Raw genomic sequence first — 23,179 nt, forward strand, 5'->3', positions numbered from 1 at the left:
CGGAAAACCTCAAGCGGCACAAATATGTAAACCTCACCGGCAATTGCATTTTTGAGCCGTTTGGGGTTGAAACCCTGGGACCTTGGGGCCCAAGTGCCCACAGACTCTTTCTAGAAATTAGTAAGCGATTAGTGGAGTCCACTCGTGACCAAAGGGCTGGCCTTTACTTCGGTCAAAGGATATGCATTGCCATCCAGCGTGGCAATGCAGCCAGCCTTTTGGGCATGATCCCAGCTGACAGCGATGCGGATGAATATTTTGATACTTAGTTTTAATGTTTCCCTATAATAAGATCATTTTGTAAAACTATTGAATAAAGTACTATTAATTCACGATTGAATTTTAAATAAAAACAATGGTAAATTTTATTTTTATTTACACAAACTGTCCCTATTTTAACTTTTAACGTGAATTAAATCTATACTTACTTACCTACATACTTACAAAATCTTTTTAAAACTAATAAAGGGAAAAATACGTCTTCATCGCTGTCACGTCGCAGTACCCATAAGATGGGGGCGAAGTAAAAAATATATTTTCCAACTATAGGGTCAACTATCGGCCGACTATTTAGTCTACACTTTACCAACTCTAAACGATTATCAATGCTCGCAGAAAAGCCTGGAACGTAACAGGTGTTGCTTGCTGCCAGTTTCACACTAGGCGCTTAACATAAACCCGCGTTTATGGTGAAACTTTTCTCATGGTCGTTGTTAATATTTATGATAATGTACCTGTTGAAAGGTAGAATTTGAAATGGCTGGTTGTAAAGAGTCGATTTCCTGTCTACCTTGTTTTGCTTTTGCTACAAGTTCACTCAGATTTTTTATCTATTTTAATCGCCAGTTAGTTTTCTACTTATTTACAGTTTTTTAACACTTTATAAGTATGCTTTTGTGATCATCAAAGACAACTGTAAAATAATAATCAGCTTCAGTATATTATGGATCATGACTTAGCAGTTTCAGTGATCATTCAAATTCAACCGAACTACCAAAGTCCCTACTAAAAGGCCAACGACAACTTGAACACGAATTCAGAGAACATCTGCAGAAACATAATTCTATAAACCACCATGATAGTAAAACTAGTTAAAGACTGAACTTCGTCAATTGGTTCCGATATCTTAGTTCAAAGCCAAATTAAACTTACGTAGTGTCCATGTTACGTGTTGAAATGAAACTTGTGCATGAGTCTCAATCTAATATGTACAAGATAAGTTCCCAATAATCTATCTAAGAGTTGTGTTGCTTACTAAGAGATAGGAATTTGACATCCTAATCCTAACCTAACCTACTTAATATTATAAATGTGAAACTAATTCTTTCTGCCTCGTCTGTCTGTCTTTCTGTCTCGTCTGTCTGTCTTTTCTTCACCCTAAGCCCTAAGCTTTCTTAGCCCTAAGCTTTCTTAGCCCTAAGCTACTGAACCGATTTGTGTGAAATTTGGTACAGACATAGTTTGGAACTTGAGAAAGGACATAGGATTTTTATTACAAAAAAATTAAAATAAATAAAAATAAAATTTATTCCGGACATACAGTGCTAAAAATTGGTCAAACCAAAAATCTGCCGGAAGTCACTATTCCACGCGAACGAAGTCGCGGGCAAAAGCTACTTATTTGTATGGAGCTAATGTCAAAATTCTATCACTAGCAAGCAAGTCAACAGATGGTTAGAATATTGGGATCGGTCTTTAGTCTATGACTAGACTGCGTTAAACCAATTATTCACACCTATACCTACGTGCCTGACGAAGTTGGGTTTTCGAATATAACGATGGAATAGGCGTGATGAGAGGCTTAAAATAGTGATTCTGATTAGTCCGTTTTTTAAATTGGCTAAAAATATTGGATACGTTTTTTTTTTTATATGAATACTAAGATATGACGCAACAAACATTGCGACGAACCCCGTCGTGTCGTCATGTATGTGTAATTTTTTTTGCCAAAACTGTTGTAGGTATTAAAAAATTAAATCGTGTTGTATCTTCTTTGTTATTTGTTTGTGACTGAAAAAAAGAAAGAAAAATACGTGTCCATTATTTTAAGGTTATCTAGAAGACGTCCTAATTACTTTTTTCATTCCTCATACCACATACCTCAAACCTATTGATATGTCGACGGAATATTAATATCATTTCGAAAATAAAAATACACAAATCGAATAAACGTAAAACATTTTGTTTTTTTTTTCCGCTAAAGTAAATCAAATAATTCCGCCATTCTTTCTATACGGATATTGTTTTACGTCCCCTTAACGAAGATTTTTCCTTTATATTTTTTGTTTTATTTATACCTCCTCTCGTAATAAGAGACGGAGCAATTATTTGATCATTTCATGAATTTCCTTTTGTCGTATAACATTCCTGTTAATATAAATATAGAAATCAAGTAAGGTAAGGTAAGGTAAGGTATCCCGTGATCTTTCGTTATATTTTTTAAAACAAACAATAGATAAAATACGTGCTATAAGTTAAGTTTCACCCAGCCTTTTAAATATTATAAAACTTATTCATACTTATATCAATTTTTGCTGTCATTGAACATCTTTGGCAGTCATTACGGGTGGTCAGATGCCAGTAAGTCTCACAACCAGTCTTACCTAAGGGTATTGGGTTGAGGGGGTCAGATACGCAGTCGCTCCTTGTAAAACACTGGTACTCAGCTTCATCCGCTAAGACTAGAAGCCTACCCCAACATAGTTGGGAAAAGGCTAGGCAGATGACCTTACTATTGTTTCGCAGAATTACGCAATGATTTTCCTCCTACCAAAATGAGGCTATATTAATAGCCGAATAAAATAATTATTACAAACTAGCTTCTGCCCGCGACTTCGTACGCGGATCCTGTCCCTTATGCCAGCGACTACGGGGTCAGCAAAATCAAAGATCTGAATAGTCTGATATTGCATTTTAAGGGCCCGTTGACTTGGAAACAACGGAATACGCATAACCATTAGAAACGCTCCATATATTTAATTTTTGTACTTTAACGGCAAAAGCACAGCAGACTAAACAAAACGCTGAGAACTGAACCGCAATAGACGTGACCATAGGGATAAAAGTAGTGATTCTAATTAGTCCGCATTTAAGTTGTGAGTGGCAAAAATATTAGGTACACGTATTATTACGTAAAAAAACATTAAATAGATGACAAAGTCGTGGTGACTAAGTGGAAGTCGTGGTGGTTTAGTGGGTAGAGAACCAATCTCTCAAGTATGAGCGTGCGTCTTTGATTCCAGGTCTGGCGAGTGCCTGCCAATGCAACTTTTCTAAGTTCGTATGTACTTTCTACGTATATTTTGGGTACCAATGACCGTTATTTGGAGGGGATGTTAAACTGTAGGTTCCGGCTGTCATTGAACATTCTTGGCAGTCGTTATGGGTAGTCAGAAGCCAGTAAGTCTTACCAAGGGGTGTTGGGTTGAGCGGGTAACCGGGTTGTGGAGGTCAGATAGGCAGTCGCTCCTTGTAAAACACTGGTACTCAGTTGCATCGTGACTGGAAGTCGACCCTAACATAATTGGGACAAAGGCTCTTGAGATAATAACGACAATAATGATGAGATACAGGCACCGCAGGACATCTGAGGCTGATGACGGGGAGTAGCGACCCCGCGGGGCTATATATACTGGCCGTCCAGAGTGGAGTCGCTAGAGCAGGATTAGTAGCCCTGCTCGGAGGGTAGGTGCCTCATGGTAAGCACAGGGAGCGCGTAATCAGCGTTTAAAGTCCACCGAGGTATCCTCACCCTACAGCCGCTCATGTACCTGTTGCCCTCTTGTTGCTATTCAGTGACTGGTTCCCGGGGGCCCAGTAAGTGAGGTGGCAAGTCTCCACCTGCCATTTTTACATGTACCTAATACATTGTCATCCACTAACATCCCATCACAATAGCCCAAGTACTTTTCCTCCATAGTTAGCAATAGTTTAGCACAGAACCGGGGATTGTCTTTTTTTAACGACGTCCATCGGGGATTGTCCTTGGGTTCATTTTTATAGTGTATAAAGGGATAATCGTCGGTTTTGTGTCACCATTTCATTAAAGTTGTCTCAAAAGGGCTTCAGCGTGTTGGCTTCGGCCCCACGTTTGCCTCCCAAAAATTCGGAACTCTGTAGTCCCGAGGTCTGGAAGAGACATCTATACATATAATAAATCTGTAAAAAAACTGTGTCTGTACATTGAATATATTAAAAAAATAATAATTGGGTGGGGTTTAGAAACAGTAATGGAGCACAAATCCAAAAAAAAAAATTCTGTCTGTATGTCTGTATGTCTGTATGTCTGTATGTCTGTATGTCTGTATGTCTGTTTGTTTGTACACGCTAATCTTCCGAACTACTGAACGGATTCCAATGATTTTTTCTTTGTTGTATCAGTATTAAGCCTGGTCAACATATAGGCTATAATTTGTCTTCGAAACTTGAAGACCTGATGCAGAACTCCAACAGACCAACAAAACTATAAGAGATACAAAAATGGTGCCATGGCAAAAATTGTTTCATGTGATGAGCATTTTCAGCTGATATAATAAATTTGAAGATCTGGAACACCTGATGTGGAACCCCAAGAGCCCAGCTTCTCTGTACCATATACAGGTATGATGTTTTAGCAAAAGTTGTTCAATTTGATAAGCACTTTCTATTGACTTATACAAATTGAAGATCTAAAACACCTGATGTGGAACTCCAGGGGCCCAGCTAGACTATAGCATATGAAGATATGACGTTTTAGCAAAAGTGGTTCAATCTGATAAGCACTCTCTATTGACGTAGAAACATCGAAGATCTGGAACACCTGATGTGGAACTTCAAGAGCAATACTACACTTGAAATGTATAGAAATGAATGTTATGAAATAGGTATGGCGAATCAAAAAAAAGTAATTAGTCCGTCTTTTAGATAACCCTAAAATAATGGACACGTATTTTTCTTTTCTCTCTCTCACAAACAAATAATAACGAAGATACAACACGCTTGAATTTTGTGTTAAGTCACTGCTTAGTACAAATTTTACATACCTAGACGTAGCGTTACGAGCCCCCACTCTCCGACTTTGTTGCGTTATATCTCATTATTATTTTGTATGTCTCTTCCAGACCTCGGGACCACAGAGTTCCGAATTTTTGGGAGGCAAACGTGGGGCCGAAGCCAACACGCTGAAGACCCTTTGAGACAACTTTAATGAAATGGTGACACAAAACCGACGATTATCCCTTTATACACTATAGAAATGAACCCAAGGACAATCCCCGATGGACGTCGTTAAAAAAAGACAATCCCCGGTTCTGTGCTAAACTATTGCTAACTATGGAGGAAAAGTACTTGAGCTATTGTGATGGGATGTTAGTGGATGACAATGTATTAGGTACATGTAAAAATGGCAGGTGGAGACTTGCCACCTCACTTACTGGGCCCCCGGGAACCAGTCACTGAATAGCAACAAGAGGGCAACAGGTACATGAGCGGCTGTAGGGTGAGGATACCTCGGTGGACTTTAAACGCTGATTACGCGCTCCCTGTGCTTACCATGAAGCACCTACCCTCCGAGCAGGGCTACTAATCCTGCTCTAGCGACTCCACTCTGGACGGCCAAGCCAAGCCAGAGGCGTGAGACCTACCCCCGTCATGGTTCACTCCGACCGGCCGGAGATGGGGGACAGTATACTCTCCCTGGAAAACTCAGTATATATAGCCCCGCGGGGTCGCTACTCCCCGTCATCAGCCTCAGATGTCCTGCGGTACCTGTATCTCATTATTATTGTCGTTATTATCTCAAGAGCCTTTGTCCCAATTATGTTAGGGTCGACTTCCAGTCACGATGCAACTGAGTACCAGTGTTTTACAAGGAGCGACTGCCTATCTGACCTCCACAACCCGGTTACCCGCTCAACCCAACACCCCTTGGTAAGACTTACTGGCTTCTGACTACCCATAACGACTGCCAAGAATGTTCAATGACAGCCGGAACCTACAGTTTAACATCCCCTCCAAATAACGGTCATTGGTATCCAAAATATACGTAGAAAGTACATAAGAACTTAGAAAAGTTGCATTGGCAGGCACTTGCCAGACCTGGAATCAAAGCCGCACGCTCATACTTGAGAGATTGGTTCTCTACCCACTAAACCACCACGACTTCCACTAAGTCACCACGACTTTGTCATCTATTTAATGTTTTTTTACGTAATAATACGTGTACCTAATATTTTTGCCACTCACAACTTAAATGCGGACTAATTAGAATCACCACTTTTATCCCTATGGTCACGTCTATTGCGGTTCAGTTCTCAGCGTTTTGTTTAGTCTACTGTGCTTTTGCCGTTAAAGTACAAAAATTAAATATATGGAACGTTTCTAATGGTTATGCGTATTCCGTTGTTTCCAAGTCAACGGGCCCTTAAAATTCAATATCAGACTATTCAGATCTTTGATTTTGCTGACCCCGTAGTCGCTGGCAAAAGGGACAGGATCCGCGTACGAAGTCGCGGGCAGAAGCTAGTACAAAATAATAATGAGATATAACGCAACAAAGTCGGAGAGTGGGGGCTCGTGACGCCACGTCTAGGTATGTAAAATTTGTACTAAGCAGTGACTTAACACAAAATTCAAGTGTGTTGTATCTTCGTTATTATTTGTTTGTGAGAGAGAGAAAAGAAAAATACGTGTCCATTATTTTAGGGTTATCTAAAAGACGGACTAATTACTTTTTTTTGATTCGCCATACCTATTTCATAACATTCATTTCTATACATTTCAAGTGTAGTATTGCTCTTGAGGTCTTCAGGTGTTCCAGATCTTCGATGTTTATACGTCAATAGAGAGTGCTTATCAGATTGAACCACTTTTGCTAAAACGTCATATTTTCATATGCTATAGTCTAGCTGGGCTCCTGGAGTTCCACATCAGGTGTTTTACATCTTCAATTTTTATAAGTCAAAAGAGAGTGCTTATCAGATTGAACAATTTTTGCTAAAACGTCATACCTCTATATGCTATAGTCTAGCTGGGCCCCTGGAGTTCCACATCAGGTGTTTTAGATCTTCAATTTGTATAAGTCAATAGAAAGTGCTTATCAAATTGAACAACTTTTGCTAAAACATCATACCTGTATATGGTACAGAGAAGCTGGGCTCTTGGGGTTCCACATCAGGTGTTCCAGATCTTCAAATTTATTATCTCAGCTGAAAATGCTCATCACATGAAACAATTTTTGCCATGGCACCATTTTTGTATCTCTTATAGTTTTGTTGGTCTTTTGGAGTTCTGCATCAGGTCTTCAAGTTTCGAAGATAAATTATAGCCTATATGTTGACCAGGCTTAATACTGATACAACAAAGAAAAAATCATTGAAATCCGTTCAGTAGTTCGGAAGATTAGCGTGTACAAACAAACAGACATACAGACATACAGACATACAGACATACAGACATGCAGACATACAGACATACAGACAGATTTTTTTTTTGGATTTGTGCTCCATTACTGTTTCTAAACCCCACCCAATTATTATTTTTTTAATATATTCAATGTACAGACACAGTTTTTTTACAGATTTATTATATGTATAGATATAGATGAAAGGACAATACTATTATATCATATACTAGAGCACTGGTGTAGAAAATAAGATTATTCTTTGTGCTAGCGTGTTAATATGATATACCTACATATCTTAATTGTGATCGCTGTTTGATGAAATTAACTTGACCGCTCTCTCTTTGTTTGATCTACAAATTGGCTACACCGTTTGAATCAACGGTTTCATGTTTTTTTAACCAAGTTAATAACGTTTTCATTCTATTAAATGGTGGACTTTTGTTTCATTAACTTTAGTAGATATTGTAACTTTGTAAAGTTGATTTTTTAGATCACTCTATGATTAGTTATACGAATATCTGGGATGCCAATGTACTTATCATACCAAAATAGTTATCTTAGTGGACAATGATGAATCTTTTATATCAGGTGAAAGTCTTTCACGTAAATAACTTCCGAAAGTACTACATTATATAACTCTCAATAATATATTCCTTTTTTTTTCATCTACAGGATGCGTTAATAAAACGCCTAGGCGCGAATGCCTACCCATTTCACCTGGAACTGACGCCGCTAGCGCCACCTAGCGTGCAGTTGGTACCAGCTAAGCAGTACCATGGAGCACCAATCGGAACCTCGTACGATGTCAGAGCTTATATTGGTAAGTACTTCTTTATTTTTCTATCTACTTACATAATATATGTATTCGTTTTTCTCTATTCTCTTATAAGCAACATTTAAGTGTTCAGTAAATACTTAATTATATGTGTATAATCACAATGTAAATGCTTGTAATAAAGAAAGACTTTAACATAGGAGTTAAAATACTTTAAGAGGCTTTTCACCACTCGAACGTGTGTAGGATGTAATATTCTCGTTAAGTTATCTCAGTGTCATAAAATATTACATACAAAATGGGGAAGCATTAAATTGTAACAACCTGTATGAAATCCTTAAGTAACTCATCCTCCGAGCCTTTTCCCAACTATGTTGGGGTCGGCTTCCAGTCTAACCGGATTCAGCTGAGTACCAGTGCTTTACAAGAAGCGACTGCCTATCTGACCTCCTCAACCCAGTTACCCGGGCAACCCGATACCCCTTGGTTAGACTGGTGTCAGACTTACTGGCTTCTGACTACCCGTAACGACTGCCAAGGATGTTCAATGACAGCCGGGACCTAGAGTTTAACGTGCCATCCGAAACACAGTCATTGGTGTCTAAGATATACTTAGAAAGTACATACAAACTTAGAAAAGTTGCATTGGTACATGCCTGACCTGGAATCGAAACCGCGCCCTCATACTCGAGAAGTTGGTTCTTTGCCCACTAGGCCACCACGACTTCACTACTAAATCCTTAAGTAACTGCGACACACTTAACCTACATCTTATAATTAATTTATTCGTCCCATAATCTTTGGTATAAAATAACTTGTTTTAATTATTACTCAACAATGTCACGAAGATGAAGAATTGTTGAAGAATGAAGATCAAGCAAAGTGGCGAACTTTGGCCTTTGCCCAACAGTGGACATCTTTCGGCTGACACGACGATGTCAAAAATATCATCGTAACAAATGTAACTTATATAATCTTGACTGACAAGAGCAGACAATTTGAAACTAGTTTCTGACAACAGCTGAAGTAAATCTTGAACAATTAACTTATTGTTCTATATTAAATTAATACTATTATTAGGTCTTTGAAACGTTGTAAATACTTTGTAGACTTAGCCAAAGCGTTTGATAAGATTTAGCTCGTGCCTTGGGGCATTCCTGAATATAGGATTCATGAGAAAGTAAAGTTAGTGTAATTTATCTCTAATTGGGTTTCTATTGTCTCTTGTATTAAATTTAATTGTGAGCCAGTGATAAGGATATTTTAATAACTCTAATATACATAAGTTGTAGAGTTAACTTCACTACTTCTTTTTCTGAAGGATGAAACAATAATGTTGTGTTTTGTCCGAAGTCGATATTTTTAGGCTAATTAATGTTCAATTATGAATTTATTTGGATACTAGCTTCTGCCAGCGACTTCGTACGCGTGAAATTCGGATTTTGTGTAAAGAGAGGAAGAAATACTAAACACCATACCAGCTAATCCAATTCTAAGTCTATGCGTACCTACTACTACTTCACCTAAAAAGAAATAAAATGTAAACTATTATATTATTGTAATCATTGAACGAATATATAAACACTACCAAAACAACTAATTCATACCTACATATTTTATAAAATAACAACAAAAGAAAGTTTAAAATAAATTATATTATTTAAAGAGGCGCTGCAAGGTTTGATAATATCAGTTATTGTCGGGCAATAAGGTACTCTGAACGTCTACTCGCACCAATCGCATCAACAGCCGAATATTGTATGAAGCTCGCGCAGCCACCGCGCCGCGAGCCGCGTCGAGCGCGGCGACCGTTACACAAAAATGATCCTTAAAGCATGATATGCACGCGCGATGGCTTATTACCGTATTTCATGTATAACTTTGGTTTTTCTGTACCGATTTATATGATTCTTTTTTTATTGAATAGGTAATAATGTTAACCTTTATTATTTAGTGTGAGTGCGAGTGTTAGAAACGTAATAGTAGACAAATATAATCAGAAACCTCCGAACTACTAAGCTATCGAGAGTTACACGTGTTATTGTGAGTCAACCATAAAAGGTAGACATATGCTGTCATGGGATGTTTTTTACATAATTTTAAGGAGAACATTTCCGTCGTACATGGTTTCTGTGTAGCTTTAACCATTAAAGCTGCACACGCGACGGAAGCTTAAAAAATGGAGTAACTTCGCCCTTTTTCCAAACATTTCCTTTCACTGCTCTGCTCCTATTAGTCGCAGCGTGATGAAAAGTATCCTATAACCTGCTCAGGAGTATGAAGAATAATTGTACCAAGTTTTGTTAAAATCTGTCCAGTAGTTTTTGTTTCTATAACGAACATACAGACAGACAGACAGACAGACAGGCAGACAGACAGACAAAAATTTTACTGATTGCATTTTTGGCATCAGTATCGATCACTAATCACCCCCTGATAGTTTTTTTGGAAATTTATTCAATGTACAGAATTGACCTCTCTACAGATTAATTATAAGTATAGATAGGTAGATGTGATCGTAAAGGACAATGCTCATGAAGTATGAGAATAAAACCCAGGCCCGGCGCAAAAGAAATCTAACTCAAAATATAGGTAAAAATAAGTTATTAAATATTACATAGGGGGCATCATCGAAATCAGTGGCTATATGTGTGAAATTGCTATTCGAATATTAACATCTGCGCCACATTGCTACTCGAGATTTTAGAGGTAACATAATGTATTAGTAAAAGAAACAGTAAATAGATACAGTTGTGGTTTAAGAGTGTACATAATGACATGTTTATCGCAACTTCTCCACTATTCTACCTACTTTTACAAGATAATAAGATGATAGAACTAAAACACGTTATGAATGTACTTTTCATTTTAATAATTAGATACGCTTAAAAGTCATCGATTCTCTATTCCTAACACGACATGATCCAAAAATGTTGCGTTATGCGCGAACTGCTCCACATGCTTAGCCCACCCTAAGTTGGGACAAGCTTGAGTCGCATCCCAAAGTCCCGAGCTGTACATCGGTATTGATTTATCTTTTTGGAGAAGCTTATTACATGCCATATTACTTGTTTGTTGTTTCAGATAGCACTTTAATTAAACTATAAGTCCCAGCTGCTCATGTTACCCTTTTTTTTTTTTTTTTTTTTTTTTGTTTCAGCTGAGGAAAATGCCTGACGCATACACACACCGCCCGGGGAGACGGTGAGGTTATGTGGGGCTTGCACCCACTAAAAACCTCAGCGTTTGTGCCGTCTTCTGCCTTTTAGAGAGGGGCCACGAGGACCAAAGACGACTTTCGTGACCTCTCGGCAGTGGCTGGTCGCCTCCATCTACTGGCGATCCATCTCAGCAGCAGCTCGTGCAATGCAGGTAGCAGGAGTTCCCCGGTCTGCTACCCACTGGCTGCTGCTAGGGCGGCATCTGGGCGGCGTAACGCGTCCGACGCCTGCCCACCCTCCGGCGACGAATTGGGTCCGCATGAGCGTCTGCCTCACGGACCCGCTCCGCCGCCTCCTTCTGCGATATTACTTGTTCGCAGAAGGTATCTATGGCTTTCCAGCCGGCCTCGCTGCCGATCATCACCCTCACCAAATTCGGCAGCGAGAAGTCCTGTCCGGTATTTGCCGCCAACGCATTGCGCTGCTCGTCCCAGGCGGGACACAGCTCAATGGTGTGCTGCGCTGTATCTGGGCTACTACCGCACTGGTGGCACACGGGGGTAGGTTCCCGTCTAGCCACCTTATGCAGGTAGTAGCCGAAGCAACCATGGTTGGTCAAAATTTGGGTGATACGGAAGGACAGCACTCCGTGCCTTCTTCCCACCCACTCTTCGAGAATTGGCCCTATTGCCGCCGCAGTCCAATGACCAGCAGTAGGCGCCGCCAGTCTATCCTTCCATTGGGACAGGACATCCTCCTGCGCCTGCTCGCGCCATCTTCTCACAAGCTCGGGCGGAGGACGGTCACCGCTCGAGCGAGCATTAGCTCTCCGGGAATAAATCTCCGCGAGCACTTGTGCCTCTAGATCCCAAAATCACATAACAATTTCACACATATAGCCATTAATTTCGATAATGCCTACTATGCAGTATATTATTACTTATAATTTGAGTTACTTTTCTTTTGCCGGGCTTGGGTTTTTTTTGAGCATTGTCCTTTTATGTGTAGTTCAAATCACAATTGGGAATCAAGGCTATGAAGATATAAACTCCGTCAGATGCAGACACCAAGCAGATATGATATGATATGATGCTCTTTTCTACAAAATATTTCTCGAATTACATAATACAATTTTACACAGATCTGCCGATGCAACCAAAACTAATTTAATAATACCTTCGACATCAGGAAAATTGGGATAAGGTATCAATTCAATAATGGATCGGGGAACAGTGAAAAAGCTAACGAGACGCCAGATGGTGCGTGAACGTCGAGGCTTTGGGCGGCGGCGACCTCTCGCGTCCGGCCCTGGTTCAGGCCATGGTCCGGGGCGAGAGGGAATGGGATGCCGTCGCCTCCTTCTGCGAAGCGGTCATGCTCGAGAAGGAGGAGGCGGAACGCCAGAGAGTTCGCACCTCTCATCCCGGCCGCCGCGCAGGAACAGGTAGACACCATGGGCGCCGGGTGTCGCGAGATGACTCCCGGCCACCGTAGGCGTGGGTCTGTGGGCGGTGAGTTCGGGTGGCTCATCGACCCTCTGTCTTTCTAGACGACAGACCCGTGTCGTCGGCGCGCGTTGTTCCACGCGCTCCTCAAAGAGATGTCAGCAACCCCAGCGGGGCCCAGCAGGGCCAAGGCCTGCCGGGGCTGCGGGTTGTTCGAAAGAGATACCGCGGCCCTGGTACATAAAAGGCCCATGACGGAACACGACGGTTTTTAGTCAGTAAGAGTCTGACACTCCCTCTCCGCTGCTAACCCACAGCGGAAGGGGTCATTTGATGATTTTTGACGTCGTTAAAAAAAAAAAAAAAAAAAAAGATGGTGCGTGAAAAACGGTTCCAATTTTTGCGATTCCCGGAAATCTCGTTTACACCCAAATTCCGGTTATTTTATATTTCGCATGAACAGTTTATAATTCAAATTGTTTTGCTTTACAGTTAAGGGTTAGCAGAAACGTGTAAGCTGAGAATTTGGTTTACATCTGTAGGTGTAGGTGTAAACACCGGATTACGTTAATTATGAATTCTACAAATGTCAAGCTTAACTAGCTTCTCTTCTCTTAACTAAATCTGAATTAAAAACTAGCACGGTTGTATTTAATTTTTCAGTTTTATTATTCATGCATTTATGGGAGCTTTCCCAAACATAAATACATATAAACTCCAACGGCATATATTCATAAACCGGGCTCGTTTTTCTGGCACTACATTTATGTTTTAAAAAGGCAACAGAAATTCCCACACTGATTTCCAAAATATCATATAAATAAGTATACCAGTCATTGATCAATAATATTAGACAAAATTAGTGCCAATTTTTATTTAGGTATTTATAACAAAATGCTGACCAAAAACTGTTCTTTTCAATTAATATTATTTTGTCAAACAATCTGTGCTCCTTTAACTGAATTTCAAAATGTCCTTTCACCAACAGCGGAGCGTCCCGACGAGAAGGTGTCGCGTCGCAACACGGTGCGCATGGGCATTCGAGTGCTACAGGGCCCCGGGCGCTCGGTGCCGCCACCCGTGCTGCCTCCACCCTCCCCCCATCACACGCTCAGTGCGCTCGCGCACTATAATATTGTCAGGTAAGATAATGCGCTAGGTATGAAGAAAAAAAAATAGTTTTGTATAGATATGTACAAACTCCTATTTACACAAACATTCTCATAAAGAAAAGTTTCTCAAAAATTCTCAAAGTTTATTTGCACATAATATGAATTACATATTTACAATAAATAAGTATAAAAAACTATCCTAGTAAAACAAAAAAAAAATCACCATAACTAAAACGCGTCAAAAAATTCATCCCCATCGCTGTCGACTGGGAGCGTAGCCAAGAGGCTGGCAGCATTACCTCTTTGGATGACCATGCTGATCCTTTGTCCGAAGTAATAGCCAGCCTTTTGGTCACGAGAAGCGTCAACCAGCCGCATAGATAGATCTTTAAATAGGGTGTGGGCATTCGGACCAACGAACACTTATATAACAAACTAAATCTACATATTAAGTATTTACAAAAAGCAAAATCAAAACTATGTATGTAAAAAATGTATCCGCATCGCTGTCGTGCTCAAAGGCTGGCTATATTGCCACGCTGGATGGCAATATTCTTTGGCCGAAGTATACCTAGGTCAGGATCACGAGTGGACTCCACTAATCGCTTGCTAATTCCTCAATAGAGTCCGTGGGCACATCGGCCTCATGGTCCCAAGGTCCAAAAAAATGAATTTAGTACAACAAAATAATTTATTTATTTATTTTCTCGGCAACAATTTAACCTGTATTACAGGTCATCAGATTATTCGATTATTTCACAGAAATAATTCAATATAAAAAAAAAAACCAGTGTAATCCTGTTTCAGTATTTTAAAAATAACGTGTTCTATGAATACTTAACGAACAAAATGTATTGCAAAGTTCATTTTGCCAACATTTTTCAGGTTAAACACTACATGAGTTTACACGTGTTATATCTTCAGTTTAAATCTTTGACCTTCTAAAAGGTTTAAAGTCAGACTAATTCAGAATAGTTTTTATTTGCCTTTCGCCTTCATTTACACTTTGGTTAGTGTTTACTATTTTGATTGGTCTCACGCGATTTAATCATAAGTATTGGTTTTTAATCACCACTGCATTTATTTTATGATACACGTGCCAAAAAAAAACCTAACCAAAAAAAAAAAAAAAACTAAATTACCATTTACCAAAAAGTAATTATGTTACATTCAAATTATTTAAAGCCGGAGTTCTAATAAAAACTAATTCAAAAGTAACGCCCGCCTCATTAAAAATGTACTCACCAAATTACGTCCTCCTTTTTCAAATTTAAATTCTGTTACCAAGCCGGTCAATTTCGTAATCCACTTGACTCAATTTGACCCTTTTAAAGGTTTCCCCGTACGGTATCCAACGGGTACTGTTTACCTGAGCATAGATAATTCACATCAACCTACTTCAGTGAGTACCGTGGTTGCTGGGTTGATGCTTCAACAACTTGCTACATCGCTCCGCTCGCTTCTCTCGAAATGTTTTCGCTTTGTGCAATTTTGTTCCACGCATTTTTCGTAACTGTGAACGGTTGGGAGATCATACGATTTTGTGCCTGATTCAGATAAATGTGAACAGTACTCTCTGTCAATCGTACGAACGTCGCCAGATTGCAGACTTTTATTCGTCCGATAGCTTGATTGGACTCTGAATCAGTCTGAAAACGTATGATCAGAAATCTGCAAACTATAAAGTTAAAGGGTCTGTATATGATCGTCCTTAGGGAGGCTCTTAAGTATCGAGTCATTAGTAACACACGTAACCTGCCTGTCAGACGGAGCAAAGATTAAGATTAAGTCGAACTACATCAGCTAATTAGTACTGTAGACAAGATAATCTTCCCTCCCTAAGGAGCACATACAGGCACAGATCTGATTGAAATTGCTACGGATTACGTCACACGTGTTTTGGATAAACTGCGAGAGGAAATAGATTTCTTTTATCCCAAATTACTTAGGCTCATGCTCATTGACTACATAAACTTTAGTTTAGTTAAGACAATCGTTTACTTTGATTTATCGCGCTCAATTTTCAAAGTTAATACCTTACAGTTGTTTTTATAAAACTGACGTTTATGTTGTCGGTTAACATGGGCCTAAGGCTTACTGTCCTCATAAACCGCACACATTTGAACATTGAAAGCTTGTAAATGAACGCATGTTTTATGAAAGGATGCGACCGTGGACAGTGGGCTTAAAAGTGAAATTCGAACAAAGGGTCTGTCTCGCACATCCGATGGCTGACAGTCCGATTACGTATTGTGCCTTTTGATGAAAACCCATCGTTCGTTGGCCGCATCCAACAGACGCGTTGGTCGGGATTCTACCCGAATAGTTGATAATACAATTTCAATTCTGTGTTTGCGCAAATGCAAATGCTCTTAAATTCGAAAGTACAGCCACCGTGACCGGCAATCGGTCGCCATTATTACATTTTCATAACAGAAAACCTACTGACCCAATAATTTAATCGTGAAAGTAATTCTAGGCATGAACTGTCAACATTATCAACCAAAACACAACGCAAATACAATTATTCTTTGACACGCGTGTCGGAAACCGTTTATTTTCCTACATGACACTGTTACCATTTTACCTTTTACATTATAATTAACGGACACGCAATATTCTCGTTTATTTCGTCATTTTGGTCGATGTTATTGTCATTGTTTAATTCTTTGCCATTAACGTGATCGTCACTTTAGTTACAACCGCAGTTGTATTGTCGCGGTAATCGCTAGCTTTTATCTCGACAATAAATGTTGTCGATTAACGTAAGCTTTCCCTTCATAACTGATGCATTTAAATTCTAAATATTGGAAAATTATTTTCGTGTCGTCATTGTCACGAGGACTATGTAGATAAGTATTTTTACATAACATAAGATCCAAGGTAGAATATTCTATCGAATAAAATATCGTTACCCATGTTTCTATCTACATCAAAAACTAGTTCAATATATTTATAGGTACCTATTCTTCAACGTAGTGAACCACGAATGCATATATGTACATATTTTAAAATAGAATTGAGTAGTTTATTTATTTTATTTTATATTAGAAGAATGCTTATATCTACATTCATTCTTTGTTTAAAAGTATTGTTTTATGATGTTTGTATTTAATAATTGTATCGTGTAAACGATTGTTGGTGAGCCAAATAAATAAAATAAAAATAAAATAAAATAAAATTGCTCCAAAATTCACATAGTGTATGATATATTCCAAACAAAATGCAGGTTTATATTTACATTATCTTATTTTGTTAGAATCACAAAGAGTAGCTACTAGATACTACGGGAACGGCGTGCCTTTGATAGTCAGTACATTGTTTGTGCATTTGACAATGCGGTTTGGTGCAAACCGCAGGTGCATCGCAACAGATGGCCGAGTTTAGGTAGCTAGATGTAGGTATTATAGTTATGTTATGTAGGATATTGTTTATTCGTGCTTTCTTGTTTAGAGGGATGATAAATATATATGGCCTTACTACAAAAACTTTAACCCCTGTTTTACACTTGTCTAATAAAATTTTGGCTGCAAAACGAAGCGTATGTCAACGTCATAATTTGAAATTTTTTTAGACAAGGCATAAACTGACGTTTAAAAGTTTTTGTGGTAAGACGGATAGGGATTTATGACGTTATAATCTCTTCGTTCTAGTAAGTGGCAGACTGTACTGAATAGCGACTAGCTGCTTTTCTGCAATTGCAATTTTAGGGAATTATTTCGCGTAGGTATCCAGATAAAAAGTGGCCTTCGTTACTCACTCCTTTTTACATCAGCTATTAAGTCTCGTTAAAGTCGGTCGGTAAGCCGATCGTCAAAATTTGCCCACAGTAAAAAGCGGATATGAGAATATAGCAATTAGACTCTTTAATGTTATTTCAGTATTTTTGACGATATCATTGGTTCTTTCAATTTCCTAAAACACTACAACACCTACATGAAGCACAAACTTAGATACAAATGTAGACAGAATCGATCAGAACTTCCCTTTGTTTTGACAGATGCGATGCGGTGATTGAACCAACATGCATCTTAACTTAAGCAAGCAAGACTATGTATTCATCAAATACGAATCAAATATTCAAACAAACAACAACAGATATATATTTAGGTACAAGAACATAGAATAAGCTTTAATCTCCGAGTCAAGGGTTAATCTCTCAAAACAAGGCTTTGTTTACGTCAAAATTTCAAGACAAAATGAATTATGTTGCACCAACAACGTCGTGGTATATTCTCCCCATTTTGTGGGAAATGTTATTTCCTGGCAACACTTAATAAGGTTGTTTGGATGTAAACATTCTTAGTAGCGCATTGAAATCAGCCTCAAATCTAAAATTGCCTTATGTAGTACTACTTAGGCGTGACTGTGAAATGGATTCTCTGAAGGTATGCAATGTGTGCTTTCTATATAAAGCTCTGGACATGGTAAATATGTAGCATATGATTATTGTATAGGTATGAAATTAAACTATAAATATCATAGTTCATGTCATGTCAAAATGAAGCTTTATTTTAAGATATATTTTCGATAAATCCAAGTTTATAAAAAATTATATTTTATCAGAAAACGAAAAGTAAATTGTACCTTGCTAACTGAAAAATCACAGGCCGTGCCAAAATTCAGCTGTCAATTTTATCCGAGGCAAAAGCCAGCAGCCATGTAAAACATTATTATTCAATAAAATATTGAAACCAAACCCAGCGATCATATTATTTTAAATATTCAAAGATAATATCGTCCTAAACCAACAATGTTATCAGATTCAAGGCAATTCACGAACCATTGACTTATCTATTCTAATATAATAAAGTAAATCATTTTTTTGTTTGTTTGTAACAACTGAACTGAAATTTGAAAAATTCTTTCTTCAGCTTCAGCTACACTCTTCCCAAGTAAAATACCTAGGCTATAATATTTTATCCCGTAGCAATAGTTCCCACGGGACGCGGGTGAAACCGCTGGAAATCAGCTAGTTTGAACTATAGCCAATAAACTTTTCAGTTTAGTGTGCAAATGACAGACTTACAAGGGCACTATTACCTACTTTTAGAAGTCAATATAATAATGGGCAATGTTATCAGTTCTATGCCCAATAGAATAATAAGTATATCTAGTTTAATCGGCAACATCGCTTTGATGCATCACTATTGTAACTAGTTAGGAACTAAGCAAACTGTATTGATTTTCACCCACATTTCATTAACTCGTAGAAAAGGTAGATAATAATCTTATCAATATTAATAGTTCTAGTTAACGAGGAAAAAACTAGCATTTTTTCAGGAAGTTTGTATGTAGATGTGGATGTTGATTCCTCTTTCACTAAAAACTTCTAGGTGGATTTTGATGAAACTTAGCAGATATATAGCTTATTTAAGGTTACTTTTTATCCACGTGCGGGTTATAATTCGCTCGGGATGCGAGTGAAACTACGGACGAAGCAAGTCATAGTCACAAAAACGTATTCGTTTACGTAAACTTAATGAAATTTTCATATGCAGGATCAGAATTTTATGACATCCATCACTCTGAATCACCTATGTAACCTTCGCTGACGTGTAAAACTCTTTAATGCTGTTTTGCGACATTTTACTCGTGAACACACATGAGGATCAAAGATATTCTCAAAAAGCTTTACTTCTAAGTAACACTAGACGTTGTCCCGTGGCTTCACCCGCATGTTTCGTGGGAATTACTGCTACTTACTGGGTTAAAATATAGCCTATGTTACTGGGGAAGAGAGTAGCTTTCCAAGTGCGTTTTTTTTTTACAAATGGGTTTATTAGTTTAGGAGTCTTCCTTAGAGCTTTCTTTAGGGTACAAAAAAAACAATAAAAAGAAACCGCCACCACCAAAACCTGAAGAAATCTCTTGTTTGCTTGAAAAATCATTTCAGAGTTAGCTAGCCCTTTTATCGCGATCAAAAGTAATGAGCTACTATTACCTACGCTGTTTATCCGAGTGCGCAGACTTTTTCCACGGGACGCGGGTGAAAACAATTTTCTTATAAATAAAACTTACCTACACATTTTTTCATAGTTTTTTAAATCGGCTCAAGCCGATTGCGTATTGCACACCACTCGCTGTAATCGGATTATTGTGGATTAAAAGCGATGGCTGGTCGAATAGGTACTCCAAATGGCTGCTATGAATTTGTAGGTAACATTTATGTATGGATCGAACTATGGATAAATTATTCCATGTAAATCGGCAATAAACTTTTTTATTGTTACTATCTTCTTCTATAATCCATACTACTTATACAAATATTATAAAGTGGTAGGGTTTGTGAAGTAAATTCTTTTGTCATTGACATGCCTGAATATTATCTGTGGATGACACAGGCTTTACCTATTCTATTCAAACTCCGCGAGAAACATCTAGACGAGTAGATAAGTGCTTAGGTATTATCACAATATTGCGATTGAATAACAATGTGAAGCCTTGCGTTTATGAAAATCTCCGATGCATTCGGTACATAACAATATGAAGATAGTTTTAAATATGGGAATTAATAACACATTTAAGGATATTTTAACTCAGTAGGTATATGTATATATAGAGTAGTCAAGTAAAACTTGCTGTTGAAATCGCATGACTGACTTTTAAACAAAGCGTATTGTACAATTTTAAGCGGATTCCGCATCGAGAAGCGTGGAAAGACTCTCGAACAACACTTACGAAGTACGAAAATACTTTAAACACAGCTTTTAAAATATTCCCCGTCTTATGTGCCAAAGTATCAAACATAAAAGTTGAATTTTGTCTTGGTAACAAACAAGCTTTTACGATGATTAAATGTATTGGTAAATGTGTTGGTAACAAATACAAATCCTAAGTTTAAATTTTAAATATTAAAAGGCTTATTTATTTGAATTAAAAAAAAGCTACATCATGTATACCTATTGTACCTGTTGTACAGTACATACACAGTTTTCCATGATTTTTTAATTAAAATTTATGACAATATATTTCTAACTATTCATATAAAAATACTTTCTCCAACAGAAACTTTACAAATCTCCCAATCAGACCCACACAATCCAGTTGCCTTACACGTATTTCATTGTCGTCCAAAAGGTCCGTTCAACAAGCAGACTTCTAATAAATTCCTCGGTCCCAAACAAAGTTTATTCATACGGAACCCTTTTAGCTTTGCCGAGGTTCATTGCGTTGGAGATTGCGTTCTCACTGCGATAGACATTTGTATTCTAAAAATGGACAGCTTTATATTTAACTAGCTTCTGCCAGCGGTTTTACCCGCATCCCGTGGAAACCTCTGCACGGAACGGATAAAAAGTAGCCTATAGCCTTCCTCGATAAATGGGCTATCTAACACTGAAAGAAATTTTCAAATCGGACCAGTAGTTCCTGAGATTAGCGCGTTCAAACAAACAAACAAACAAACAAACTCTTCAGCTTTATAATATTAGTATAGATTTTTGGGTTTTGGGGTGCTACGTTATTGATCATTTATTTTTATTTCATTACAATATTTACACTATATCATCATCCTCCTGCCCGTATCCCCGTTTTTATTTGGGGTCGGCACAATATTACAACTACATCTGTAGGTACATACCTATATACGAAAGAAAGTCGTGTTATTTACATTACTTATAACTCAAGAATGGCTAAACCGTTTATGCTGAAAATAAGAGGGGAGGTAACTTAGACTTGAAAGAAGGAAATAGGATCTTTTTCACCACCCGGCTACGTGAAGCCCTTATCTCGAGACGCGGGTAAAACCGCGGGTGGAATCTAATTCCAAACAAAGTTTATTCGTACGGAACCCTTACAGCTTTGCCGGGGTTCATTGCCTTGGAGATTGCGTTCTCAGTACGATAGATTATTCTGTGGATAGTGTATTCTGTGGATCTATGGACGCTGTTTGTGATTAAAATGGACAGCTTTATTTAATTGGTGGGTTTTTGGGGTTTTTATTAAGGTGCTTTGTTATTGGTGGAAATGAATTTTTTTATAGTCTTTTTCTTGTGTGTCTTGCTACGGTGTAGCAGCGATCAAGAGATTCTAACAACCATAAAAATAAAATAGAATAAAAATAAAATAACGGCCGTCTTAATCTGCATGCCACGTTATTTCAGTGTTCGTCACTATCAACTGAATAAAGAGCTATAATATTTTGCTCATTGCTGTTATGTTGTACAAAAATACATATAAAAACTCTTTTTATCAAACTCCGTGTAAATTCTTCTATGAAGCCTTAACAGCGATTGACACCTGACACAAAAATGACATGTTAACGAGATTTCTTGTAAATTATATAGTCGGAGAGAATAATAATCGGAAACAAAATGAAGAAATTGCTTATTAGGCAAGTGCTTAATATATAAAGTTACAGATAAACCTATCATTTTACTATACCTTTCAAAAAGGCCGAATTGATTACACTTCGACGAACAAAATAAATATTTTTACAGTACTAGAATATTTGATCACTATCACTTTGAAGACCACTTATTTATACTGCCTACAATTATTAAAATAACTTGTCAGTCTAATGGAAACTTTAGTAAATACTTATTAAATATGTATCGACGAAACACTGTAATTGATAGGCTGAAACCTTAACACTAGCTGTACCCCGCAGTTCTGCCTACGCCCTGAGGGAATATGGATAAAAGTAACCTTTTTCTTTCTCAGGCTCTAGCCTATCAGTGCACCAAATTTCATTGAAATAAATTCGATAGTTTTGGCGCAGAAGGACGACAGAAAGGCTGCTTTACTTCATCGTTGATATTACATATTAGTAAAGACTTTAAGGCCTGAGTGTTTCGTAGGAGTAATTAATAAGAATATTGATTTTTAAACGTAATTTTCTTTGTCAATCAGACTTTGGATAGGTAGGGATATTTTAATCTTTATTACTTTTCATGCATCGAACTGATCGTGTACGAAATACCGACAATATTAAAATGGAACTGGGCCGGACACGTCAGCCGAATGCATCCAGAAAGATGGGCCACTATCGTCGCTCAGTGGACACCTCAGGATGGACACCGCAGGCGGGGTAGGCCCCGGAAGAGATGGCGTGACGACCTGGACGCCTATTGTCGCGACTGGTGGACTCGGTCGAAAGATCGAGAAGTGTGGAAGCAAGATGGGGAGGCCTTTGCCCAGCAGTGGGACATTATGGGCTAAAAATAATAATAAGCCCCGCAGGGCATCTGAGGCGGATGACGGGGAGTAGCGACCCCGCGGGGCTATATATCCGAGTGCTCCAGGGAGAGTATACTGTCCCCCATCTCCGGCTTGCCGGAGTGAAGCATGACGGGGGATAGGTC

General features: G+C 38.3%; 1 protein-coding gene across 2 annotated transcripts in view; it reads left to right on the forward strand.

The window, feature by feature from the left end:
* LOC124637653 (beta-arrestin-1-like) overlaps positions 1-23,179 on the forward strand; it is a 109,608-nt gene that overhangs the window by 78,372 nt on the left and 8,057 nt on the right. For both annotated transcript variants that reach the window (XM_047174275.1, XM_047174267.1), the window contains exons 5-6: positions 8,054-8,201; positions 13,751-13,904. In XM_047174275.1, coding sequence (XP_047030231.1) covers positions 8,054-8,201; positions 13,751-13,904 — 302 coding nt within the window. The remainder of the gene's footprint in view (positions 1-8,053; positions 8,202-13,750; positions 13,905-23,179) is intronic.

The sequence above is a fragment of the Helicoverpa zea genome, chromosome 2 (genome assembly GCF_022581195.2).
Source record: "Helicoverpa zea isolate HzStark_Cry1AcR chromosome 2, ilHelZeax1.1, whole genome shotgun sequence".
Taxonomy (NCBI): Eukaryota; Metazoa; Arthropoda; class Insecta; order Lepidoptera; family Noctuidae; genus Helicoverpa; species Helicoverpa zea.